The following is a 26,888-nucleotide window of genomic DNA, read 5'->3' on the forward strand; positions in this document are numbered from 1 at the left end:
CTGCAGGAGACGGAACTCCGAGCTGAGCGGCCCCTCCCTGCAGAAGCCAAGGGGCCCCCCAACCCTTACTGAACAATGTGGACCTGAAACCCCTGCTGTCAGCCCTCGGATCCCCTGGGGTCCGTCTCTAGGAGGCTCCTGTGAGAGCATGTGTCCAGCACACCCAGCGTAGGCACCCAGCAGACAACAGCCTGGGGGGTGAGTGCAGGAAGGACCCTCCGCCTGAAAGTGCAGGTGCACACGGAGCTTCCAGGGGCTAAAGGGGCCCATGGACTTGGAGAAAACATACCTGTGCCTCGTGGTGCAGGAAAGACACCTGTCCTGGCCCTGGGAGCCTGGGGTCTGGGGAAGTGCACCCCATGAGATGGGGACAGCTGAGCACAGCCAGACACCCGTGTTCATACATGACATGCATGACCATGCCGGACACCCATGGTCACATCTGACACTCATGGTCATGCCTGACACACGTGGTCATGCCTGACACACATGGTTGTGTCTGACATGCATGGTCTTGCCTGACATGCATGGTCATGCCTGATTCCCTTGATCACACCTGACATGCATGTTCATGCCTGACACGTGTGGTCATGCCTGACACGCATAGTCACGCCTGACTCCCTTTGTCACACTTGACATGCATGGTCATGCCTAATTCCCTTGGTCACACCTGACACCCATGGTCATGCCTGACATATGAGGGGCACAGCCGACTGCACTTGTCATCACAGCATCCTGCCGGTGTTATCCCGGCTCACAGATGCAGAAACTGCGGCCCAAGGTTGCCAAGGTGATCCTGGGAGCCTACCTCACGAGCGGCTAAACCGAGCGGGGGCTCAGAACACCCAGTGTGCAGGAGCGCGGGCGCCCCTACCCTCTGGAGGTGTTTCCCAACCCAGGAGCCCCTCCCACTTCCCGTCCGGGGCTCTCCTCCCAGGCCTTGGCCCACCCTGTTCCCCCTGCACCCCGACCCTGCCCTGATGGAAAGGCTGTCCCCGTCCTTCTCCAGGAACCTGGCCGGCCCCCACCAGACCCTCTGGTTCCAGAGGGCACGCATCTTCCCTTCCAAGTGAAATTCTTAATAGCAAAACCCATCCTGTGCTTCCTCACGTGGCAGATTGTTTTAAATTAATGGCTGTGCTTCTGTCCTGATGTCTCCGGTCACCCACGGCCTCTCCGGAGGCAGCAGCTGCAGTGTTCAGGCCGTGGCCAGTGGGTCACCAGGAGGGCCTCGCTGTCCTCTGCTTCTCTGAGTCCAGCTGGACACAGACAGCAGCCATGGCAGGGTGCTTGGAGCTGGCAGAGGCTGCCAGCCCTGCAGGCCCGCGTTCTGCAGGATGTGTGGGCTTCTTCCTTCCTCAGACTGAGCGCCAGACATTCTCCAGTCTTTCCAAAATCCCTTTCACCTGCCCCAACTCTTTCAACAAATCCCCTTTCTACTTACATCAGCCAGACTCCGATTTTCCTGCTTACAGCGAAGAAACAGCCCTGCCCTCGGGTCTGACCTGCTGGATTAAACTGGGCTACACCTGGTGACCCCCCCAGGCCCTCCCTCAACACCTGCCCCCAAAGGGGCACGTGGGCTCCGTCTTGCCCCGACACCAGAGATGGCCGTGGGCAGATGTGAGAGCCCTTGTCACCCCCATCAAGAGGCAGGGATGTCCAGACAAAGGCTGCCCCAGGGACAAGAAGATGGACAGCCACAGGACATCTGTCTTCGAGCAAACACCTTCCTGCCCGGTCTAGCTGCAGCCCTCGCCCCCAGACCCCCAGGGCCCAGGGCTGCAGGGGGTGGGGATCAGGGCAGGAATGACAACCCCTGGCTAGAGCCGTCTGCCCCCCTGCAGTCCGAGCAGCCACCTGGGGTCACACTCGCTCCTGGAGGGGACACCACACGAGCTGCGCTCTTTCCTGACGGCTCCCCGCGGCTCGGTCTGGGGCCCCCTCCTCCCCTCCCAGGCGTCCGTCATCCCTTTGTTCCTCCTTCGTCCGTCTCCGCAGCCGCTGGGTGGCAGTGTGGACGCGCGCACCGGCCGCCCGCCGGGCAGCCCCCTCAGGCCGCGTCCGGCGCGTATCCGTGTCGCCCGCGCAGCGCTGGGCGCTCGGAGACCCGCGCACAGCGTCGCGGTCCCGCCTCGGTGCAGCCTGAGAAGCCCGGCCCGCCAGCAGCCAGACTGCCGCTCCTCCTCCGCAGATCGGGCGCCGCGCCCTCCCTTGCCAAGCCCGGAGATTGAATTAGCACTTCATTCCTGGCTTCCCGCCGGTTGTCGCGTCCGAGCAAATGCGGCTGCAGTCATCACAGACCGAGCAGCGGTTTTCCTGGGCGGCCTGCTGGCACGGGGCCTCGCAGGAGGGTGTGGCGGAGGAGGCGGCGGGCATGACTCCCTCTGGTTCCACCTGAGAGTCGAGACCACATGAGAGCACAGAGGTGCCCCACTCCCTCCAGATGAGAGAGGGACCCAGACTAGGGAGGTGCACTTACCCCGAGAGATGAGCCCTGCTCTGGCCGGGTGGGGGCACCCTTAACCCACCCTAGAACCAGGGCGGTGACCGAGGGCAGTCTCACAGGCAGAGGTCCCAGCCCTCATGCTGCAGAGGCTCAGGCTTCAGGAGGCCCAGGCCGGACCCCTCCTGAGGCCCTGCCACGCACCGTCCTCGCGCGTCAGCTCCCTGGCACAGCCCCCCTGGGCTGGATCTGCATGTCCTGTGAGGGGCAGGCACCCAGGCCAGCTCAGGGCTGTGGGCTGCAGGCGGGGATGCCTGCAGGCCCGGGAGTGCTGTGGGGGCGCCCGCAGAAACCCCGAGCAGGGCTGCTGTGCTTTCTACACATCCACAGGGCGCTCGAAGAGCACCAGCCCCACCCGCACTGGGCATCACCCGGCCTTCCCTTTGCCCCAGCCGCTCTAGGCAGACCGTCCCTTCCTCCGAGGCAGTCAGTATACAAGCATCCTGCAGACATAGTCGGGTAGCCAGGGCCTCGGTCCCAAAATAGACTCGCAGGAGGGCCTGAGACTGTTTCCCCACAGCCCCCTTCTGGTCCCCAGCCCCAGCTGTTTTCCTTTGTACGTGCACATCTACATGCTTCCTTAGAAAAATGAAGATGCTTGTTATATTTTTGCTGAGGTTTCTGACATAACAGGAGGAAGAACCATGGGTGACTGTGGCGGGCAGCTTCTAGAATGGTCCCCACTGGCCCTGCCCCCAGGAGTCCTCTCCTGAGTGTAGGCTGGGCCTAGCCACTGGCTCCTGAGACGGGGATGCAGACTGCGATGGGGCATCGCTTCCCTGATGGGCTCAGGCTGCACTGCTCAGAGGCACCAACGGTCCTTGGGAGCTGTCCAGGGCAGAGGCGCCCAGCAAGGAACCCAGGCCCCGTCCAGCCACCCGTGTGACCTCATGGTCAAGTGTGGCCAGTGAGGCAGAGCCTGGCTGTGCCTGGCATGAAGTCCTGGCCCACAGCACCTTCAGGGACACCGATGACTTGTCACAAGTTGCTGTTTCAGGGTGACAGTGATACAGGAACAGACAAGGAATACCACTAGTGAGGACTTGGACACGAAAGGACATGGCACATTCAGTCATCAGATTCAGAGCCTTTATTTCTCTTGTTCTTGAAATCTGGGTTTGCAGCAAAGCAAAGCTGTCTCTACTTGATTAACAAAGAAAAGGAACTTATATTTTAATATAATTTACAGAAGCATTGATCAAAGGCAAGAGGATGCTTTTCCATATATAGTCCTTTATGACCTCACTACCATTGTTTGTACTTAACTGTTGTAATAATTAAAGAAGCTATTTTATACTTTGGACAAAGCCAAGAGCAATTCTGAGTAATAATTACATAACATTTTGGCTACTTAAAGTTGTAAAACTTTAAGTTCTTCAGGAATAATACCCAGAAACACTTGTTTTTCCTTTCAGACACTGGAGATGCAGGGGCTGCAGGGCAGGGCCCCCTACACGTGCTCCTTGTCGAACTCGCAGAGGAAGTGCATGGTAAGGTGGCAGGCCACGTCGTTCCAACCCCCTGAGGCCACCAGCTCCACGCAGTCCTCCTCGTCGTAGGCGTTGTTGGGTTCCCCGCTGCGCCACTTGCTGAAGGTCTGCATGGGCGAGCGGTCCGCGTAGACGAACGCGCCTTCCCTCTCCAGGTCATTGATGCCGATGAAGACGCGGGCCAGGCCGGCCTGCGTGATGTAGGCGGCCAGCAGCGCGTTGGCAGCCTCGTCCTTGGGCATGCTCAGTGTGCCGCCCCGGCCCTGGCAGGCCAGCTGCGCGTCCAGGTAGCGCTTCTCCTCCTTCACCAGCAGGTACATCTTCTGCTCCGTCTCGCGCACCCCGGCAACGGCTGCGACGACAGGGCTGCAGGGTGAGCGCCAGAGGTCCCCGAACGGAGCACCGACCCAGCGCACCGTGCAGTGGGGGCAGACACAGAGTCCCGGCCGGGCCCACGGAAACCACCCCCGCAGCCAGCATTTCACGGGGCAGGGCTGGGGGACGCCCAGGAGCAGGAAGGTGCCCGGAAGCACGTACCGTTCTTTATGAACTTCAGCTCGGCCGTGAGCTGGGTGACCTGGTTGTCCATCTCCCCGATGGCCTTCCTCAGCTGGCTGCACTCGCACGGGATGCCTGCGGATGGAGACCACGGCCAGCGTGTTAGGAGATGAGCCCCCTCCCCAAAGCACCGACATGATGCTGCAGACACGCAGGCCGTCCAGGCTGTGAGCGAGACTTGACCCTAAAGGCGAGGAGCGGTGGGAGGTCAGCAACAGGGGCGCCCGAGTCAGGTCCGAGTTTCTCAGTCTCGCTGTGGTCACCGTAGTAAGGAATCAGTGGGGTGCAGAAGTGACACGGGGTGGGCGACAGTGGGGGTCGTGACCGTCACCGCGGGAGGATGTCTGGACCGTGTTTCGGGGGCGGGGGAGAGAAGACGAGACGTTTGAGAAGTGTGGCGGAGCTGCAGCCCTTGGGCGATGTTTGGTCACCCATGCGTGGTCTCCTCCCGGACTCTCAAGAGGACCCTAATCTTCGTGCCCTGAGGAGCTCCACGGGGTAAGGAGCCTTCTCGGAATGTCACTTGGCTGTCACAGCGTCCTAGGCGAGTCGCATGTGGAGGCACACCTGGAGACACACCTGGCTCCAGCATCCGCTCTAGATCAGGACCGGCTGCGGGCTCCGCCCGCCACCCCCGCGACTCGGCCCACCCACCAGCGGCCCCGCCCACCCACCAGCGGCCCCGCCCACCCGCGGGTCGGCCCTCCGGCGGCTCCGCCCACCCACCAGCGGCCCCGCCCACCCGCGGCTCGGCCCTCCGGCGCCCCGTCCACCCACCCGCGGCTCCGCACCCCCACCCCCTGCCCAGCCCACCAGCGGCTCCGCCCGGCCGCAGGACTTCTCCCCATTCCTGAGGACTCCGCCGCATGAGCGCTCAGCCCACCGTCGCAGTCTGATCGTCAGCTTCGGTGTCTGGCCCGTCATCCAGACTCCCAGCCACCCTTTATCACCGAGAGCCCGAACACCCCTACCACCCACAGGGCGTCCTCATCCCGGGGCACCTGGCACCACCGCGCCTGGGTGGGTTCGCTCTGAGGGAACTTTCTCTGAGACGTGTCTTCAAGGTCTCTGAGGGCCGAGCTGGAGGGCTGGGCCCGCTGTCCACCCGATGGGCCCCTCAGCGCGCACAGGGGCCGCCCCTGGGACGCGGACACCGCGTTCCCACCTCATCCAGAATCTGTGAGGTGTCTCCTGCGTCGCCGGCAGGGGGGTGGGGGGACAGACAAGGACCGGCAGGTGCAGACCCGCCAGGAGGGGGTCTCAGCAACGGGTCTGAGCTGCCGCGAGAGCCGAGGGAGGGCGTGGCAGGGACGGGAAACAGGACAGCCGAAGCGGGTGACCGCAGGGACAGTCCGGCAGGGGTGGGGGAGGCTGTGTGTGGACCACGTGAACGCGGCAGGGACGCTGGAGGCGCGAGCTGGGCAGTGGGCTGGCCAGTGAGGGGGTGGGGGCGGGCGGCTCCTCGTGGAGAAGGAAGCGGGGGCAGCAGAGGGGCTCCTCCGGGGAGAGAGGGGAAGTGGGGGTGACAGGACGCTGACAGAGAGGACGGGTCTGCCCGCAGCGGGGCCTCCGCAGCCCCCAGGAGGGGTGGCCGGCAGGGACGAGCTGGGCTGGGGTCCCCTGGGGAGTCTCCTGCAAGGACTCCAGAAAGAGCAGAACCAGAAGGTGCAGACATGCTTTTCAGAGACGCCGGGTGCTCAGAGCAAGTAGCTCCCCAGAGACGCATTAGGAAAGGACCCCTGTGTCTGAGCCGAATGAGGAGCTGGGACCACATGCAGTCGGCAGGCAGACCACGGCCCTAAGCAGGACAGGGACATGTTCAGGCGGGAGGAAACCGAACACTGAAGGAGTCCACAGAGGGAGCGACACCTGGGGAGGGGAGGGCAGGTACTTATGCTGCTTTCCAGCCCCTTGAAGCGTGCTGTCATGATTTATATGTTTTAAAAGTGCAGTTTGAACACACGTTTAATAAATCCTTGGACTCTTTATGCCATACCTGGTTCTCCGTTAGGGCCAGGGGGTCCTATGTCACCAGAATCTCCTTTTTCACCTGCAAAAGAGAAGCAAGGCCAAAGTCACCAAGCAGGGCCGGGGCGTGTTCCATGAGCTCAGACTGTCCAGGCGACAGCGTTCATTCTTCCATGGGCAGTGCCTGGGGTTTCTCCCGGTCCCTACTCCCGCAGTGAACTGTAGGGAGGCACAGTCTGTCGGCGATTGCTTCTCCAGGCTCTGCTTACATGACCGGGAACACACACACAGCATGGGACTTGAGAGGTTACCAGACAAGCATTCTTCACGTCGATCCTGGAAAGCCAGCATGTTTCCTAGAACATCCATCATCTCAGGAAATCTTGGGCTCAGTGCCAGTCCTGTCCGAGTCCCTCATCACAGCAAGAGAACCCAAGTAGAACATGTGAACTCAGAGATGAATGGACCTTATGGGTTACCCAGCCAAGCAGAGTCAAAATGAGGGCCTCCCCGACCCTCTCTGGGAGGCAGCGAGGTGTCACCATGGACACCTGGGCGCCAGCCTTCTGTGGACAGGACATGCCACTCAGCCACTCTGACCCTCCATTTCTCCCAACTTATGAAAGAAGGGGATCAGAGAAAGCCATGGAGACAGAGCTTCTAGCTGCTTTGAAGTTAGACGATGGATATTTATGTTTAAATCACAGGGATGTCACTAAAGCATATCTTTCTTCCCCCGAGAGCACGTAAGCACCCCCACTGACCAGGGCGCAGTGAAGGGACAGTGAAGTGCGTGTCCCTGGAGACCCATGTTCTGTCTGATGGGGATGGAGAGCTCGGCAGGCTCCACCCTGCTGGTGCCTTTGTTTATCAGCATCAGGAGCTTGCAAATGACTTGGGTTCAGCCTGACAAGGGCTCAGCATGGCAGCCTCAGAGACACGGAAGCTCAGGTAAGCTGAGCCCACCGAGTACCCCCAGGGCAAGCTGTCCCCCGTGAGACTCTGACATGTACCCAGAGCACATGCTGTGTGTTACAAGCAGGTACACCCCTACTCGTAGGCAACACCCACTGCCTTTTGCACAATGGCTGAAAGGCAGAAACCCCTCCATCGACCCGCAGCAGATGAAGGGGCAAGTACAACGTGGTCCATCCACGCAACAGAACATTGTTCAGCCTATGAGGGGAGGAGGTCCTGACGCCTGCTGCAGCGGAGATGAACCTCGGAAGCATCGTAGCAGTGAAGTAAGATACAAACGCACAAAGAGTGTGTGACTCCAGGTATGTGAACTATCCAAGTGGGCAAGTTCACAGACAGAACGCAGATAAGTGGTTGCTGGGGCTGGAGGGGAGAGGGAGTTACTACTTCATGAGGACAGAGTTTCTCTTTGGAGTAAAGAAAGCATTTTGGAAATACGTATACAGCGGTGGCGGCTGCACATCACGGCAGTGAACTTAGTGGTGCTGAACTGGACGCTGAAAGTGATGGAGTTTATGTTACCAACGTTTTACCACCACTTTTTAAAGTTTTCCGGAAGCAGTCGTACCCTCCTCTGTGTCACACACATGTGTGTGCTCCGTGACGAATCCCCAGGGCAGGGGCTCCCTGCGGATTTGCTAGGGGCAGAGGCGCTTTGGGGACAGTCCCTGTCCCCAGCGTGGGGCCTGGGGACTGTGCCCCGTCACCCCATCTGGGGCTTAGAGCCATGAGTGTGTCTAGGTGGTCTCTCCTGATGGGGGCCACAGGAACCTGCCCTGGCCCAGCCTGGCCCTGGCAGGAAGGGCTCCTTGGCCAGGACTGTGATGGACGGTGTGCCCACTCGGCAGAGCCCCTGCAGCCTTCCAGGCCCCCCAGCCTTGGTCTCCTGCCGCCAGCACCCGCGACAAGACCTGTGGGGAGCCTCCATGGGACTGGGGGCCTGCCTGCCCCATCATGAGCCCCGGGGTCCAGCAGAGGTGCAGATAAGCCAGGGGCTCAGAAATCATTTGCCGACAGAGGGTGGAGGGGGCAGAGCTGAGGCCGAGCCACCCCTTGACTGCCCTGGGCCTCGTCGTCCAAGCCCAGCCTCCAGGGTCGTGCAGGTCAAAGGGGATGACGTGGGCACTGATGCTGCTTCCCCTGTGCTCATCTCAGGAAGTCTGAGCCACCGAGCTGGAGGTGGACACACCGTGTATCCAGAACACGGTCCTTCCGCTGCTCAAACGGGTCTCCTGATTGTCCCCCGAGCCCGGGCAGCTCGTGAGCCCTGCAGGGTGCAAAACCTAAACATCAGGGCAGACCCGATCACATGTAAAGCACACACGATAAACACGCCCACCAGCTGCTCTCCAAGCACCCAGTGGGGAGCCTGCGAGGGAACGTGAGCCAGAGGTGCGAGTGAAATACCTTTGGAGCCAATGGGGCCGATCTTCCCGTGGCGCCCCACGCCGCCCTTCTGTCCCTTGTCGCCCACGTCTCCTGCGGAAACAACGAGATCACGGTCAGCCAAGGCACGGGTAACGTGTACAGGTAACGGGTAGGCACGCCATCCCCCGGAACACGCATGCACACACAGCCATGCATGCACACACAGCCATGCATGCACACACAGCCATGCATGCACACACAGCCACGCACAAAACTCTCCAAGGTCTTGGGGTCAACTGACCCCGGAGGGTTACTCACGTCACCTGCTGAGGTATTTCCCTCCCCTAAGTCTTGCACGCTACGGAACGGCAGAGGCCTCCTCGCACACCCCGATGTCCTCCACTCAACCAAGCCTCAGACCGAGCACTGCAGCCAGCAGGCAAGTCCTACCTGTGATGTTGCCCCAGCTCAGACCAGGTCAAGGTCACAGGACAGAATGCAGGCTGAGGGCTGAACCACAGTGGAGACGGAAACACGCCGCCCAGAGCCACCCGTCTAACATGCCCCCAGTCCAACCAGGGCCGGCTCAGATCCGCACAAGGAGGAGGGGTCGGGGGCAGAGCGCGTGCACGGACGCGCTTGTGTTTATTACAGGACGGGTTCATTGCACAGACCAGGTTCCCAGGGTTAGGTCCCCGGTCCAGCCACGAGGCGAGCTCCTGCCGCAGACACCATATGCCCTGCATGATGCTGGGGGGACACAGGAGCAACAGAGCTCAGCATCTGCTGGAGGAGGTGGCTCTAACCTCAGGAATGAGTGCTGTAACAGGAGAGGCACGGGGGCCTCTTGGGGTGGTTCGGCTGGTTTTCACACTGTTTCTTCATTGACCATCAGGGTCCTCTGGGACAGTTGCCATGGCCTCCTTAGGGGACGTGCAGATCCGCTAAATTAGATTAAACTTGGGCTCCACCAGCAGCCCCATGAAGACCCATGCCCAGAGCAGCTGGAGGTCTCAGAGACCACCTGCCCAACCACAGCTGCAGACGGGAGGGCAGACACACAGAGTCAAAAGACTTCACCTACAGTGTGGACGGGGTGGATGGGTCCCAGCACGAGGGCTCCACTGCAGAGGGGCGGGCCGCTGGAGCCCGGGGAGCAACCTCCTGCCTGGGGAATGCGCTGCTTCACTCAGAAGACCCACCACCGCAGAGGAGCCTGGGTCACATTGGGGTAGGTTGGGTGTGAGCGCGGGCCTGTCATCTGGAGTCTGCTGTTTGCTAAGAAGAGTCCAACTAGAAAAGGTAAGGACCGAGTGCAGAGCTCCTACAAGCTGAGGCTCACATCTCCCGAGACCCCTGCAGCGGGGCGCTCGGAACAGCACCTGCCCACCCCTCTGCTCCCCCGAGATGGCCCCTACCACCCCAAGCAGATAGGAGAGGGGGGGAGGCTGGGAGGAGGGCCTGGAGGGGAAGCACCTCCATCAGGAACAATCTGGTGAAATGCCTCCTCCCCCGCCTCCCCCCACACACAAAACCTTCCAGCTTAGCAGTCGATCAAGTAATGATTCAGTTCATCCGCTGAAGGACGCAGTCAGGGTCTAGCACACACCCTGCCGCTGTAAATAAGTCACAACCTGAGGATGACTGCAGAGCCCCTGGCGTTCAGCCCGTCTGTGAATTGCACAGCCGAACTTCACCACTAATTCAAGGCTGCCGCTGACACCGGGCTCCTGTCCCCAGCATGTCTGTGTCCAGCTCCTGCCCTTGGAGGAGTGTGGGAGGTGGTCCCTGCTGTAGGGAGCTCTAAGAAACCAGGTACGGATATGGACAATCAGACGGTCGGACACTAGCGGCTCACGGGGCAGGGAATGGAGGTGGGCCTGGAGCCCAAGGCCAAGGGCAGCGAAGGCACTGTGGGTCTGCAGATCCGGGGAGAGGCCCCGGGGGCTTGTCACCACGTATGGCCGGACCCACCCCAGGGGGGACTCCACAGGTCTGGGAGGGGTGTCCCCAAGCTCCCAGGCGATGCAGATGCTGGTCTGCATCCTGGTCCCAGAACCAGGCTTGGGGACCCCTGGGGTTTTGGGGGTGCGAGAAGGCTGGAGGTGCAGGAGCCCGCCTGTGCAAGCCAAGGCTGGGGGTCAGCCAGCCCTGCATCTGGGCCCTCAAAGTCGACTCTCTCCAAACTGTGATAATAACGTTCTCCTTGTGGTCTGAGACGCTGGGCACACGACGCTGCCCACCTGCCCTGGAGGAGCCGTGTGCGAGGCGCTCAGAACTTGGGCCCTGGCCCTGGCTGAACTCCCCTTGTCATCTGACCCCTCCTGGACCCACCCAGACACACAGAGACTTGGGCACACCAGCTCACACACCGGAATCTACAATTTAACACATCGCAGAGTGACTCCAAGGCCCCAGAGCCGGAGCAGGCCCTGGCCTGCTCCCAGCCTGGTGGCCTCACAAGAGGGCCTCTGTGCAGAAGGCCGGGCCCTGGGGGAAGCTGGGCCCCAAGTGAGGGGTCGCCCTGGCCAGCACGACCAGCACCCTGCCCTACACGGTTCCCACACATCAGGCTCCCGGAGGGCAGACTGACAACAGCCACCACCTGTGGGTGCTGCTGCGGGCAGTGGTGGTGCTGGGCAACTCATGTGCGCACACACACGTGTACACACACACATCTATATCACACACGTGTACACACACACATCTATATCACACACGTGTACACACACATCTATATCACACGCGTGCGTACACACATCTATATCACACGCGTGCACACACACATCTATATCACACGCGTGCACACACACATCTATATCACACGCGTGCACACACACATCTATATCACACGCGTGCACACACACATCTATATCACACGCGTGTACACACATCTATATCACACGCGTGTACACACATCTATATTACACATGTGTATACACATACACATGTGCCTGTTACATGTGTGCGCACACATGTATACTAACACATATACATGTGCACACGCATTCGTGCGAGTGTGCACGTATACATGCCTGTGCATGTGTGTGCATGATGCACACATGCACCCACATCCATACACATGTCGACACTCAAACATGCACACACGCACGGATAACACATCCAGACACGCAAACGTAAACACACACCCTGCAACGCTGTCATCCTCGATGCACTCGGGCTGGAACCTGGGAGCAGGAGCCCAGCAGGTCCTGCAGTGTGACCCTGCGCATGCATGCGAGACCTTTGGGGTGTGGGCTGCCACTCCTCAAGGAATATTCTCTCTGTGGGGTTTGCTGGAGAAGAAAGAGGCGAGAGCCACTGGGTCCCCTGACAGATCCACACCCATGGTTAACCAGAAGCAGCAGAAAAGCCGGGTGACTGCCAACCCGGCGGGGACTGGACGCAACAAGAGCCCACTGCCTTCTGCCCCCTCTCGAGTCCTTTAGGACAAAAAGCAAACTCCCCCGCCCTGGGAACACACTGGACACACTCAGACCCTGTCCTTCCATGCCTCCGGAGCTGGCGGTGGCGCCTACAGGGAGCCCGTCCCCTCCGCTAATGAGACGGGCACTGCGCACATTGTCCTCTGGACACGCACAGGGACGGGGCTCGCAGCGGGCTGGCGATCCTCATTAATTTTAATGAAGATCTCACACGGTCCTTTGAAGAGGAGACAGGGCAGAAAGAGCACTTGGCAACCTGCTTCCTCAGCGATTTTTAACGGGGATGACACACACGTTCCAGCGCCTAGAAAGCCCATCAGGGGCGGGATCGCCCTCCACCCTCCCGCACCGGGAGGGGCCCCAGCTCCTGCGCTTGGGGGGCCGGCGGGCGGCCTCTTAGCTGCGTGTCTGGGGGCTTGAGATGACACGCGTTTAGCAGGTGGTGTCAGCAAGCACAGCTCGTGTGGGAAGTGCAGGCAGGACTCGCATTCCAATGAAGGACCCCGACAACGGTGGGGGAGCGGGGGGGGGGGGTGGGTTCTGCCGCAGCACATGGGCTGTCTTTGTTCTTCCAAAAAAGCCAGCCAGCAGCTTGCAGGCACTTTCTGCTGCAGCTGCTTTGAGTTCCCAGCAGGGGGGCTGCTCCTTGTGTGACCAGAGACCCCCCCCAACACATGGCATGCCAGCCAAAGTGGGAGGCCCCCGCCTGCAGCAGCCCCACATCGACCCAGCCGGCCCTCCATGGAAGCTGAGCTGAGAAGGGCGCCAGGGACAGGGTGCCGTGGTCCCATCCAACCCACCCCCTGGCACCGGCTGCCAATCTTACCCACCTCGGCCGCCCCCCAAACCAAAGCTGAAGTTGCATAAGCCCAGCTGGTCCTTCTGGTTGGAGGAACATCTCAAGGTAGAGCGTCTGCCCAGAGGGCAGCAGGGGGAACTCAGCCCAGCGTGGCCAGATGCCTCGGCACAGACCACCCCCCTCCCTGGAACCTGGGGAGGGGCAGGTCCCCGCACAGTCACCCCGGCCCTCAGACAGGCCACCCACAGATTTCAGACGCACTCCTTCCAGATGTTTCCCAGACAACTGACTGAGGGCCTTCCAACGGCCGGGTCCTTGATGGGATGGGAAGACTCCAGTCAGGAGCCAGCGGAGAGGGGAAAGAAGGGGTCCCATGGGGAAAACGGTGCACACCAGGGAGACTGGACACCCATGGGACATTCTGGACATCTGGAGGGAATCCCTCACACTTTCTCAGCAACTAACAAAAAAGTTCCCGGTCAGACAACTAGGATCTCACACGCCTCAGGGCAACTAAGGCAGCGGGCCGAAACTAGAGAGTCTGCGCTGCAACGAGAGCCCCGCTGCGTCCCCGCGAGGCCTGACGCGGCCAGAGAGGAAAATACGTCTTTTTTAAAAAGCACACTGATGTAGCCTCTCACTGCCGCCAGGCTGGCAGCTCTCTGAGGCAGGGAGGGTGATGGCGGATGGCCTCCTTTTGCTTCAATAAGAAAGGGTGAACAGATTTGACCCTTTGTTCAAAAGACACCAGCATTTCGATCTACAATTACATGCCTGGAATTTATCTTCAAGCTCCACTCTTGCACATTAAGAATGACATTTAAAGATGACTCACTGCAGCAAGGCCCTAGGAAACTGCAAACCTGCAGTAACAGGAGACCAGCCAGCTAAAGCATGGATACCGTGTCGTCAGGAGGGAGCGAGCAAACCCGTGTGTCCTCCTGTGGATGGAGCTCCAAGTGCACGGACGAGCGGGAAGAACAGAACGCACGACGGTGCATACATTTTGCAACTGCTCCTACAGAGCAGGGAAGACCAGAGCTCACTTGGCCGTTCCAAAATAGCTCTGCGAAGATGAAGAACCCTGACAGGTGGTCAGAGGGGAGGGTGGCTAGTGGGGAAGGAAGGAGGCTAGTCCCTGGGAATATACGTTTTGAACTTTGAGCCAGGAGCATAGTTGGTTTATTTTTGAATTAATTTGTTCCAAGTAACGGGAGAATAAATAAAAACCGGCTCCTGGGCTTGACGGAGGGGTGGTGGTGACAGAACCGCTCTAGGTCTTGCCTGGAATCAGGGTTTCATAGGCCAAAGCCACGGACGGCACATCCCAAAAGGCGATGGCGGGTAAATCACACCTCAAAAGAATGAGCAAACGGCAAGGGCTGACAAGCACAATGGCCTTTCCCGTGTGGCTGCAACCTCCTCCTGACACCAGTGTTGAGAGCTCGGCTGGGGACGGGCCAGAGCATCTCAGGGCATGGTCTCCCAGGACAGTGTCCCAGCGTTGACAGAGCACTCGACACACCGCTTTTAAGGACTTTGCAAATTTTAAAGCAGCAGCAGTAAGTGAACCCTAAAGGGGACATTGGTTGACATCGCCATGCACCGTGTAGCTGCTTCCCTGTGAACCTCAGCACCAGCCCAGGAAGCAGGCTACACGACACCGTTTTACTAACGAGGGAACAGGTTCAAATTGACTTCCGTTCTCGGGTTTCAGAACCCCCCAAAAAATGACTAGGGTCCATCAGCCATAAACAGGAGGCCACAGAGTGCCCCCCACCATGGCCCACCCAAATCTGTGCCCTCTCCCCTGCACACCATGTAACTGCTTCCATCACTGTTTGCACACCCTCATAATTGTGCCTGCGTGTAACAATCACTGGCACGTGAGGGCCAGCCAGAGCCGAGCGCCATGCCCTGAGCCGTCCCGCCACGTGCGCCTCCCAGGAGGCACTTTGTTTCTTGGCACCAGGCAGGCAGGACCCGGGAGTACTGTTTACAGAGCACTCTGGGCACCTGCTCACTCACACCCCCCACCTCTTCTCCCCCGCAGTGCCCCAGGGCCAGGGGCGGCCGGTACCCTGGGCACCTGCTCACTCACACCCCCCACCTCTTCTCCCCCGCAGTGCCCCAGGGCCAGGGGCGGCCGGTACCCTGGGCACCTGCTCACTCACACCCCCCGCCTCTTCTCCCCCGCAGTGCCCCGGGGCCAGGGGAGGCCGGTACCTTTCTCTCCCGTGGGGCCGACTCTCCCGGGCCGTCCTGGGGCGCCTTTGTCCCCCTTCTCACCAGCATCCCCTGCGGAAGAAGCCACAGGCCGTTAGGACCTCGTGCCGAGCTCTGGGCCCTGGCCTCTGTGCGGAGGGAGCAACCAGAGAAAGCTGCTCCACGTCTGTGCCTCCGGCCGGGGCCCCGACCTCCCTCCTGCCCAGCCCCCAGGGGCTTCACCCTCGCTCCCCGACCCCGTCCCAGCCGGTCTCCCTCCCCGGTCTGCTCTCAGGACTCTGCGTCCTCACCCACCCTCTCCCTGCAGCAATGCTCCGGCCCCTCTCCAGACTGGCGCCCAGTCTTTCCACTGGTTCTGTTTCATTTATTTTGTTCAAAACTGAAACAGGGAACTGGGCTGTCTGTTGAGTCTCCTGGGTACCACATACTTGGCACGTCCCAAATCGACCCCAGGGTTTCCCCCAGAAGTGAGTCTCTTCTGTGGACTTTCCTGCCGTTGAGACATCGACTCGCCCAGACGCCAAGCCCCAGGCCCTGAGTCGTTTCTGGTTTTCCATCCCCCTCGTCAAGGCTAGCGGGCTACAGTCCATGGGGTCGCAAAGAGACAGAGAAGTCGCTCAGTTGTGTCTGACTCTTTGTGACTCCATGGACTGTAGCTGACCAGGCTCCTCCATCCATGGGATTCTCCAGGCAAGAATATTGGAGTGGGTTGCCATTTCCTTCTTCAGGGAATCTTCCCAATCCAGGGATCAAACCTGGGTCTCCCACACTGCAGACAGACTCTTTACCGTCTGAGCCAAAGACTGGGACGCATCTGAGCCAGTGAGTATCCACCAACTGTGCACAGGCAAGCCAGCTCCCCTGGGCTCCCTCTGCAGCCCCCATGCCCGGCCGTGTCTCTGCAGCTCTGGGGGCACATGGACCACGAGCCTGCCCTCACGCAGCTTGGCACAGGGGACAGGTCGTAGAGAACCCTGCCGGAGCAGGTCAGGATGTGGCAGGAGCGAGGGTGGAGTCCTGACAGAACATCCAGTCCTCCCCCTGCCCGCCTCGGTCCCCGCTCCAGTCCAGGCCGGAACAACCTTCCTAAAACACAGAGCCCATCAGGACACCTCCCTTGGTTGGAGATTCAAAACCACCAACAGCCAAATGTCCCTAAAAATAACGTCCCGTCTCTAAGCCCCACAACCCTGTGCACAGAGCCCAGGTCTTTCTCACACGCTGCTTCCACCTGGAGGGGTTTCATCTCATCATCGGACCCTCCAGGAGGCTTCACCCCCCCACCCCCCGCAAGGTGGGTCTCCCTTCTCTGGAGATGGGGAGCCTGTCCTTACCACAGTCATCACGGCTCATGTAGCCTCCCACTGCCCCTGCTCCCGGGAGTGGCTGTGGCTGATGTGCCTTCCCTGGCGTGCACAAGTCCGAGTGCACTTCTGTCCTGCGTGAACGCCCCCTGTGCACCTTCACGGGGTGGCCGTCTTCTCTGAGATTACCAACTCCCCAGTGACATTCCCCAAACCGATCATCTGGCCCGAAGTGTGTGGGCTGGGAAGCATTCAACAAAGAGACGAGCAAAGTGAGCACCAAGGAGACCTGGAAGCTGAGGGGCCGTGTCACTGCCACCCCAGCACAGCCGTGGGGTTCTGGGGGCCACTACGCAGGGCGACCAGCATGTGCAGCACACACATGGGCCCTTGAATCGCAGGGTAGTTCTCGGGATTTTTTTCTTATCTTTCAAAAAGGAATGGCAACCCACTCCAGTACTCTTGCCTGGAAAATATCATGGATGGAGGAGCCTGGTAGCTACAGTACATGGAGTCGCAAAGAGACACGACTGAGTGACTTCACTTTCTCTCTTTAAAAAGGAAGGAAACCATTACAGCAATGGTACTGGGAGAACCACTGAAAGTCCGGCATGAAGAACCAGCTAACAGACTCATCTGTTACCACCAGGAATTGGCAGACAACTCAGGGCCACCAGCATCGTGATGGAGAAGGAACAACCCAGGAGGCAGGCCTCGGGGGGCAGCCAGAACCTGCTCTGAAATGAGACCCGGAGGATCCCCGCAAAGATGAGAGGGAACAGGAGCAAACGGCAGTGAAGAAGGACCACCTAGGGATCTTCTGCATCAGATGAGTTTCCAAAACCAGTTACTCTATAGACAGGGCTTCCCAGGTAACACTAGTGGTAAAGAACCTGCCTGCCAATCCAGAAAGATGTGGGTTCCATCCCTGGGTCGGGAAGGTGCCCTGGAGGAGGGCATGGCAACCCACCCCAGTATTCTTGCCTAGAGAATCCCATGGATAGAGGAGCCTGGAGGGTGACAGTCCATGGGGGTCGCAAAGAGTCGGACATGACTGAAGTGGCTTAACACACACGTAGACAGGCTGAGCAACAGAATAGCCAACGACAAGGCTAGTTTATGACACAAAAGATTAGACAGAAGGACTTGGATGAAGGGCTGAAAAGTTTTGTTTCAGTTTTGAAGTTATCCAGTCGGGAATTGAAGAAAAAAACCCACAAATCCCCACACCCACCACTCAGGAATTCCGGAAAGGGGAACAGACGTTCGAGCCTTCATAGCTGTGATTTTCCAGCTCTGGGGAAAGTCACGAAGGGTGTGATGCGAGCACCCATGGAGCGGGAGCAGAAAAAAATGGGGGAAACAACTCAGACGTGCTAGAGTGACAGACGGGACGTCGGAGTAAAGAGAAAATTCTGCAAGCAACACAAGCAAAAGGAATTTTTAGAGCCTGTGTGCACGTGAATGGGGATTAGACAGACGTAGAATCCCCAATAGCGACATGGCTGCAAGAATAAAATGAGGCAGGTTTTCAACAAAAGCCCGCAATTTAGACGAAGATCAGAAGGGGCCTCCCCGATGACCCGGCTTCTGACGGGGGCCTGCTGAAGCAGGCGGATGAACCCAGTGGGGAGTCGGGGGAGAGGACCACCTGGGCGGGTGAGGAGCCGCGAGCCGGGGGTCTGGGATGTTGGGTGGGGAGCCCGGAGCAGCTGGCGCTGGGACCAGATGCCCCGCCGGGCTGAGGGAGGGAAGCGCCCACCAGGGCACCCCCTGCATTGTGGGAGGGCAGTGAGGAGGGTGTGTCCGCGTCTCTGAGAGCACCTGGGGAGCCCGGACCTCACGGAGGCCTCAACAATCCTGGAAAAGTAGCGCCAGCAAACCCCCCAGGTTTTCTTTCGTCTGTTAAGATGGACTCAGAGAGCTCACACACGCTCCAGTCATCTCCATAGCAACACCACCTCGCCCCCGCCCCCCGCCGCCCCATGCGATGCGGGCACCGTGTCCACTTCACGGATGAAGACTCAGGCCAGAGACAGGCCACGCCTCCCGGGACCGCCAAGCCCCGGGGAGAGGACAGGCTGCCAAGCCCCTCCTCGGGGAGAGAAAGCCGTCAGTCATGCCGCCTCCTGCCCTGCGTCCACCCACTTCCACGGCCGTCTCCGCGGATCCAGCAGGGGTTGGGAGTAAGGATCCAAGGTCAGCAAGAGCCTGAAGAGCCCCAAACGTCACCTCATATTTCCCGACTCTCCTCGCTGAGACAGGAACAGGAATAAGACGATGCCGGACACAGTTAAGGCTTCCTGAGGAGCGGGACCCGTAGGGCTTCTTTCTTTTTTCTAATTAATTTAATTGTAGGGTAATTACTTTACAATACCGTGGTGATCTCTGCAGTACACTGACGTGACTCAGCCACGGGTACAAATGTGTCCCCCTCCCCCCATCCTGAACCCCCTTCGCACCTCCCTCCTCCGAGGGGTTTCTCTCCCGAGTCTAGGCAGAAACCCCCTCCTCGCCCTTCTCCCGAGGCTCTGACCCGTGACTCTCTGGCTCCAGGCCCTTCAAGCCTCCCCCAGTGGATGGAGGCCCCAGCCTTCCTCAAGGTCCTGCTGTGGGGCGTCCAGAACCTGGAGTCCGCGGGCCTCCTCATCCTGGGCCATGTAGACTGTCCCACCTAGCTCCCTCATCTCTGACGAAGAGGGGACGACCCGTGTGCACACGGCGTGCTGGGGGTCGCTGGAAAGACTCACCCCCCTCCCCACCCACCCTGGGAGGCAGCCCAGACCCCGAGACTCAGCGGCAGGAAGCTCCTGACCACCTGTCCTGTGACCTTGACCTTGACCTCCTCTCTGCAGGCACGCCCTAGAGGCGCTTCCAGGAACACAGGCGATTTCCAAGCCCTGTTGGTGTTCAGCAGGGCTTGAATTCATGGTGTCTGCTGCCTGGGGGCACAGAGCCTGCGCTCCTGCGGGGCTGGGGGTGTGCTTGCTGGTGACTGTCTTCCTGACCCCTCCCGCACACACGTTACACGTATCCCGCAACGCGCACGCACCCGGGAACGCCGGAGCCTTTCCCCACAGCTGGGTCTCTGTCGGGCGCTGATCTGGGGCCAATTTGCTACATCAGGTTCTGAATGACGGATATTTGTAGTGTCTCGACCAGCAGAGGCTGACGCTCCGCTGTCTTGCTCATTTCCCGCGGCCGTGTGCATATGTCCTCGGGCCTCGCGGAAGGGAAGACCACGTGTCCTGTGCGTATGGCTCTCCCCGCGCCTGCGCACCACGCGGACCGTGCGCGAGCTCCCCCGCCTAGACCGTACTCAGGGAGACTCTCCACCCGAGCGGGAAGGCACGCCCGTCAGTAGATTCAGGCCGTGCATCGCCGGGCTGAGTCCACAGCCGCCAGGGGAGGACCACAGCGGCTCGGCTCTCACCACACCTGCTGCAAATGCCTGCGGGTAGGCCTCCCCAGGCCAAGCGCAGGGCAGAGGTGCCCAGCTTAGGGAGAAAGGGGCCGGGAGACCGCAGGAGAAGAGGGTACGGGCCGGAGCAACGTTTTAGAAGAGCGAAATGCCCAAGTGTGTGTATGAGTCAACTAACTAGTTTTATCAACCTCCCTGCAATCAATTTTTTTCCAGTGTTCATGTATGGATGTGAGAGTTGGACTATAAAGCTGAGCACTGCAGAATTGATGCTTTTGAACTGTGTGTTGGAGAAGACTCTTGAGAGTCCCTTGGACTGCAAGGAGATCCAACCAGTCCATTCTGAAGGAGATCAGTCCTGGGTGTTCATTGGAAGGACTGATGCTGAAGCTGAAACTCCAATACTTTGGCCACCTGATGGGAAGAACTGACTCATTGGAAAAGACCCTGATGCTGGGAAAGATTGAGGGCAGGAGGAGAAGGGGATGACAGAGGATGAGGTGGTTGGATGGCATCACCGACTCAATGGAGATGAATTTGGGCAAACTCCGGGAGTTGGTGATGGACAGGGAGGCCTGGGATGCTGCAGTCCATGGGGTCGCAAAGAGTCGGACACAACTGAGCAACTGAACTGAACTGAACCAATCAATTGGATAAAACCTTCAGAATAACGATGCTGTTTTAAAATCTCTGAGTGGCAGGCTTGCTAATACACACTTGTATTCTCCTTCCTGCAACCCCATTGTTCCAGCCATAATGGAAAGGGCTCTTACTCTCTCTGAATGCAAAGAGAGATTGCTATTTTTGGGTCTGCAAATGGACCTCATCTCGAGCACAGTGCCAGTTGGGGGGAGGCTGCCTGGAGTCGTGCTGAGAAGGACCTGAAGCCCCTGTGACTCAGTGGAGGAGGTGTCCGCATGGGACGGTGGAGGTGGCAGCATTTAAGATCCCCTGTGCCTCCAGGCTCCGTTTCTAAGGAGATGGGCACTGACTCGTCCTCTTGGGCTGAGCCTGGCCCGGCGTTTGTCTAATGGACAAGGGGAGGCCATGCACCTCCTCTTTCATCTTAAAAGCAGGACCCGTATTGTGTTTTTACTTCCATCCCCACTGGCCAAGGCCATCCCTGACACGCGTGCAGTCATCAGACCTTTCACAGGCTCTTGTGGGCACATTCTGGGCAGGTGTGGCCGGCGGAGCCCTCGTCCCTTCCCTGGCTCCCTGTGTGGCTGGAGCACCCAGTGGTCGGGAAGCCACTTGGAGAGGGCAGAGGGCGGCAGGGCGTCCCTTGTGCCCTGAATCTGGGTGTGACGCTGATGCTCTACACACCAAGTGCTGGAGAAGTCCCAGCCCCACCACGACCCTGAGCCTCATGGAAGGGCCTCCTAGGGTCAGAAAAGTCTCTCTCCGCTCCTGGGGCCTCCTGCTCTCTGCAGCCGGGGAGCATCCCAGAGCACCTGCGAGGTCAGAGATGGAGCTGTGAGCTGGGGATCCAGGCGGTGAGGACCAGCTGAGCGCAGCTGCCCCCTGCTCCCCCTCTCCCCCGCCGCAGTGGCCCAGGTCTGGGGGGCGGGCCCTGCTGTGATGCCAGAGCCTTGCTCTGCAGGGGGCATGCATGCACGTGGACCTGAGCATCTCCCCTCCACTCTTCCCCCGCTGCCTACCACCGCCCCCCCCACCCCTGCCCTGTAAAGCCCAGAACACTGAATCCCTCCTCGCTTCCGGTCAGCACCTTCTCAGCCCAGAAGGCTCTCATGCGGCCCCGCAGTCCTGAGTCAGAACATGCCACAGAGAGTAACCAGGCGAGGTGCGGGCGGCTCCGTCAGTGTGACTCTAGGGCCGGTTCACAAGAAGCCTCAGAATCCAGCATCACAAAGCTCGCCGCACATAGCTGCTGCAGCTTCTGTTTGCCAGTTATCCTTCAGCAAAGCTGGATATCTAAGAAAGAACCAGCTGCCCAGATTTCCAAGGGCTTTCGTAAACATACTAGGAAGTTTCTCCACTGGAATTGCCGACTTGATGTCGGCAGCCTAGCATGAAACTACACGTGTGAGACGAGGCTGCCCAGAGATCCGGAATCCAGACCGCAGGCTAAGTGACAGCGTGTAGCCCGTGGCCCCAGACATCCCACACTGCCGCTTGGAGCCTGTCCGACTGCCTGCTGGCGGGTGAGCCTTGGCGAGCAGGGTCTCGGCAGATTCACCGACACACCCCCTCTGTGGGAGAACTCGCATCGCGTTTGCTCACTGCACCCGCCCAGCCTGTGCGTGTGGGAGGGGCGGGGAGGACAGCCGGTGAGCTCTCTGCGGACCGGCCTTCACCTGGCAGTTCAGTGGCTCATCACTGCCCGCGGCACAGTGTTAGGTGGGGAGAGACCACTGCTGAAGGAAGCGACCGGTCCCTGGGGCAGCTGCCGGTGGGGGAGAAAGCCCTGCGGGGCCTGTGGAGCGTGCAGGTCAGAGACACCTCATCTGGATGCGGCAGAAATGGTCCCAAAGCAGATGGAAACAGCATCTTCTCAGAAGTGCCCTCGAGATTCGCTTGTAAACCCAGACACCTGACTCTAGATGCGGCCCCCATTTTCTATTTAATCTGTGGACAAAGCTGAGCTGTAGACAGGCGTGCCTCACCCTCCTGGGCTCTGTGCTCAGAAGCACGGCTGCTGATACGGCAGTGGGTCTCCCTCCAGCTTTTCTTCCAACTTCTGTGCATTTGCATATTTTTATTGGGATTCGGAAGGGACCGTTTAAAACTGCTGACTCTTCCTACAACAACTGCTCTCTGTGTAAAGCATTCTTTAGAACTCCCTCCTGGTTGCCTTTCCCAGGTTACCCGCCTGCCCACCAGCTGCCACGTGGGCGGTGCTGCCCGGGAGGCCTGGGGACTCTACCTTTGAGGCCGGGAACGAGGATCTGCACGGAGCAGGCGTCGTCCACTGTCTGCTGCGCGGCCCCAGCCCGGAGCACACACAGGAAGGCCAGGCCCATCAGAGCCAGAGCCCGCTTCATGGTGAGGCTGGCAGGACGCTGACTCCTGGAGGGAGGGGGCAGGAATAAACAGTGTCGGGAATTCTGAAAGCCCGACAGTGAGTGACAGTGCGCAGGCCGCCTGCCTGGGGCCGCTCCCCTCGTTCTGGGGCGTCCCTCTCTCTCTCCCTCTCTCTCTCTGCCTCTGTCTCTTTCTCACTCGGGTGCCAACTTAAACCTCCACCCAGACGTCCCCTTTGCCCAGCAGTGACAACGAAGACCATATTACTCTAGATTCTCGTCTTCTGGTTCTTTATAACTAAGGTTCAGTACACACAAAGGCGTGTTCATCGTCAAAAACCAAATGCTGGAGAGCCGCCCCTTCACACGACGGCATCCTGACCCCAGTGTCTGGTGCCCGCCCCAGCCCTGCCTCCTGCAGAGGGGCCCGTCCCCACACCTGTGAGCCCGCCCACTCCCCCTGCCCTGAAGTCGGCTCAGCGGATTCCTGGACAGCGCAGGGCTGGTGCGCCCGGCCTCAGTCATGGGATCCTGGTTCACACTGCGTGGTCTCACCTGCTTTACTCAACAGTTTGTTTTGCTTAGTTGCTCAGTGTGTCCGACTGTGTGTGACCCCGTGGACTGTAGCCCACCAGGTTCCTCTGTCCATGGGATTCTCCAGGCAAGACTACTGGAGTGGGTTGCCTTTTCCTCCTCAAGGGGATCTTCCTGACCCAGGGATCAAACCCTTGTTTCCTGCATTGCAGGTGGACTCTTTACTGCTGAGCCACCAGGGAAGCCCTTAGTCAACAGTAGCGCTCCAGGATGCATGTACATTATGCTGCTACAGGCACCTGTGGCTTATCCGTTATCTCCTTACATCGATGAGAAGGCATCTCAACAGGAGCTCGGGGGTGGGGAGAGAGGGAACCACCACTCTAGCGGCAGATCACTTGTGCTCAGGTCGATGGACACTGGCTTATTGGTGTTTGTGGGATGCAGGCCATGTTCAGATTATTTTAATCCAAAGCGTGCACGAGAATATCCTCTCTAGCTAGAAACAACTGCATCAGGAGACTACCAGGGTGTTTAGCAAGACCTATTGCTCTGACACTTAAAACACACTTGCTCCTTGGAAGAAAAGCTCTGACCAAGCTAAATAGCGCATTAAAAAGCAGAGACATTACTTTACCGACAAAAGTCCGTATAATCAAGGCTATGGTTTTTCCAGTAGTCATGGATGTGACAGCTGGACCATAAAAAAAGGCTGAGTGCCAAAGAATTGATGCTTTTGAACTGTGGTGTTGGAGAAGACACTTGAGAGTCCCTTGGACTGCAAGGAGACCCAACCAGTCCATCCTAAAGGAGATCAGTCCTGAATATTCATTGGAAGGACTGATGCTGAAGGTGAAACTCCAATCCTTTGGCCACCTGATGCTAAGAAATGACTCACTGGAAAAGATCCTGATGCTGGGAAAGACTGAAGGTGGGAGGAGAAGGGGACAACAGAGGATGAGATGGTTGAATGGCATCACCAACTCAATGGACTTGAATTTGAGAAACTCCGGGAATTGGTGATGGACAGGGAGGCCTGGCGTGCTGCATTCCATGGGGTCGCAAAGAGCCGGACATGACTGAGTGACTGAACAACAACTGCTCCGACTTGGTCTCGAGAAAGGGGAGCAGCGGGAGGAGGACCCTGAGCGGCAGACAGCCCACTCAGCCCTTCCCTCATCCCCTGGCCCTCTGCCCACTCCCGTTTCTGTGCCCACCCACCCAGCAGGTCCTGCCAGCAGAAGTTGGGGTGGGCAGACCCTGGTGGGAGCCTGTTTCCCAGCCTTCAGGCTCCTTTCTGCTCTCTTAGAAGAGGAATTTTGTTTTATAAACCAGGAAGCTGCAGCTCCTCCTGGCGCCTCTTCAACAATAACACCCTTATCTCCCAGCCAGGACCCGGGAGGCCAGAGCCCTTGAGACTGGGACCCTCCCCTCCGTGAAGGAGGCAGCTTTGCGAAGGGGAAAGGAAATTCAATTTGGAACTTTTAGTAGAAATACATGGTAAGAATGAAACAGGCAATGAAAAAAATGTGGCTTCCTGCAAGCCAAACATGCAGTTGTCCATTTTCATTAAATGCCCACAGCGGGCCCAGCACCTTCCGGCCACCTCGAGGGCCTGCAGAGCATCGCCGTGGGTCTCGGGGGCATAAACCCCACCCCACTCGCCGTGTTGTTCCTGCAGCGACACTGGGCGTCCTCGCAGCCACAGCAGGGCCAGCGTCACCCCAAAGGCAGGAAGAAGGGGCCTTTTCCGTCTTTCCCTCCCTAACTTTAGAGAATCATCTGTGTGTTCTCTTATTTGGCATATAGGTTGTTCAAAACCGTAAATAAAATTGGGGAGCTGTGAAAGTTTTGGGTGCTGCTCTGCTCATTCCCAGGGCAACACGTTTCCCATCAAACCGAAAACCCAGTTACACACACTCGGTGGCTCCCAGATGTCCGCTTTCAGCTTCAGGACTGCAGCCCAGCTTCAGCCTGCAGGCAGGCGGCTGGTGGGTGAGTGCCCCTGCGACACTGCACAGCCCAGTGCTGGAGGCGGGATGACCCCTCCCCGATCATAAAAGGACCCGGACACAAGGGGACCTGACTTGTCCTGACAGTTGCCTTCTGCAGCCCCTCCCGACTCCCGTCACTGAGTCCCACCTGGAGCTGCTGGGCAGACATGAGTTTGGGTAAACTCTGGGAGGTGGTGACGGACAGGGAGGCCTGGTGTGCTGTGGTTCATGGGGCCGCAAAGAGTTGGACACGTCTGAGCGACTGAATGGAACTGAACTGAAAGCAGAGGAGCAGTTCTCCTGGGCACCCCTCCTGTGGGGCACGCACCTGGCTGGGACTCAGGAAAAGCTGCTTCTCCCCGCCTTGAGTCAGCTTGGCAGCGCTTGCCTTGGTCTCCTAGTAACTGGTACACTAAGTGCTTCTTGCTCGGCTCCAGGCAGTCTCCACCATGAACCAGAGAATTATCCCGGCCTTGGTCCCTGCGACAGGCTGACCTGGAGCAGACCGCTCCGCCCCGCACCCGGTACCCCTGGTGCCCCCCAGCAGCCACGCCTCGTGGCCCCAGCATCTCCCGCGTCCCGCCCCGAGGCTGCAGAGGGGCCAGCAGAGTCCCTACCTGAGGCGCACACCAGGCGGAGGGGGAGTCCTGACTGTGGCCACGGGGACCCTGGGCCCCGGGCTGGGTCTGCGCTCAGACCCGCACGTTGGGCGAGTGGCCTGGCTGGCGGCCGGGCAGCGACTCCACTCCGTCCAGGGCTGCAGCCTTATCTGCAAACGGCTTCCTGTTTGCAAAGCCTCAGGCAGAGGAGGGAGTTTGGGAACTCGGGGACATGTGAGAAGTCGGGGTCTCAGGGCCCCTCACTCTTCCCCCCAAACTTCCACACCAGTCCCTTCTTTATGCACTTTCCTGTTTCTCTTTCTTTCTTTTGAATAAATAAGCATGCGTATTGTGGGAATGCAGCAGAGCAGAAAGGAGAGTGACAATTATCACCTGATATCACACAGAATACAGGCTGACATACTGTATTTTTTTTCCACGTGGGTTTCACTCCAAAACCATGAAGTACTCACCTGCTGCTTGCCGAGACCTAATCTGTGCGTGTGTGTGTGCTGAGTCGCTTCTGTCGTGTCTGACTCTGCAACTCTATGGACTGTAGCCCGCCAGGCTCCTCTGTCCATGGGGATTCTCCAGGCAAGAGTACTGGAGTGGGTTGCCACGCCCTCCTCCAGGGGATCTTCCTGACCCAGAGATCAAACCCTTGTCTCTTATGTCCCCTGCATCGGCAGGCGGGGTTCTTTACCACTGCCGCC

The 26,888-nt window shown here is 59.1% G+C and overlaps 2 protein-coding genes and 1 long non-coding RNA gene across 5 annotated transcripts in view; 1 reads left to right on the forward strand and 2 right to left on the reverse strand.

The window, feature by feature from the left end:
* ALLC (allantoicase) overlaps positions 1 to 1,959 on the reverse strand; it is a 30,907-nt gene extending 28,948 nt beyond the window's left edge. The window contains exon 1 of one of the 2 annotated variants that reach the window (XM_061426709.1): positions 1,445 to 1,959. The gene's annotated coding sequence lies outside the window, so the exon portion shown is untranslated. Of the gene's footprint in view, positions 1 to 289 lie in introns of both variants that reach the window. The other variant, XM_061426710.1, reaches the window with a different exon arrangement.
* LOC133253240 (uncharacterized) lies at positions 9 to 4,238 on the forward strand. The gene is made up of 3 exons (XR_009738247.1): positions 9 to 198; positions 3,922 to 3,996; positions 4,152 to 4,238. It is a non-coding gene; the product is annotated as an uncharacterized LOC133253240 (long non-coding RNA).
* On the reverse strand, positions 3,582 to 26,485 carry COLEC11 (collectin subfamily member 11). Of its 2 annotated transcripts, XM_061426712.1 has the most exons (7): positions 26,194 to 26,484; positions 22,952 to 23,094; positions 15,340 to 15,411; positions 8,908 to 8,979; positions 6,551 to 6,604; positions 4,534 to 4,629; positions 3,582 to 4,348 (listed from the first exon to the last, which is right to left on the reverse strand). In XM_061426712.1, the coding sequence occupies exons 2-7, from the start codon at positions 23,067 to 23,069 to the stop codon at positions 3,957 to 3,959; spliced, it is 804 nt and encodes a 267-aa protein (XP_061282696.1). In that variant the 5' UTR covers positions 23,070 to 23,094; positions 26,194 to 26,484; the 3' UTR covers positions 3,582 to 3,956. The 2 variants fall into 2 exon arrangements, with proteins under 2 accessions (XP_061282696.1, XP_061282697.1); XM_061426713.1 differs by lacking the exon at positions 15,340 to 15,411 and having other exon boundaries at positions 26,194 to 26,485.
* Between the last annotated feature and the right edge of the window lie 403 nt (positions 26,486 to 26,888).

The sequence above is a fragment of the Bos javanicus genome, chromosome 8 (assembly GCF_032452875.1).
Source record: "Bos javanicus breed banteng chromosome 8, ARS-OSU_banteng_1.0, whole genome shotgun sequence".
In the NCBI taxonomy this organism is placed as follows: domain Eukaryota; kingdom Metazoa; phylum Chordata; class Mammalia; order Artiodactyla; family Bovidae; genus Bos; species Bos javanicus.

What these genes read in the sequence shown, in the direction of transcription:
- COLEC11 (XM_061426712.1), bottom strand. Translation starts at nt 23,069, where the DNA reads ATGAAGCGGGCTCTGGCTCTGATGGGCCTGGCCTTCCTGTGTGTGCTC. An exon ending in TGGCCCTAACGGAGAACCAG is followed by an intron (nt 4,630 to 6,550) that starts GTATGGCATAAA and finishes CTCCATCCGCAG; the next exon opens with GCATCCCGTGCGAGTGCAGC. An exon ending in GCTGAAGTTCATAAAGAACG is followed by an intron (nt 4,349 to 4,533) that starts GTACGTGCTTCC and finishes CTGTCGTCGCAG; the next exon opens with CCGTTGCCGGGGTGCGCGAG.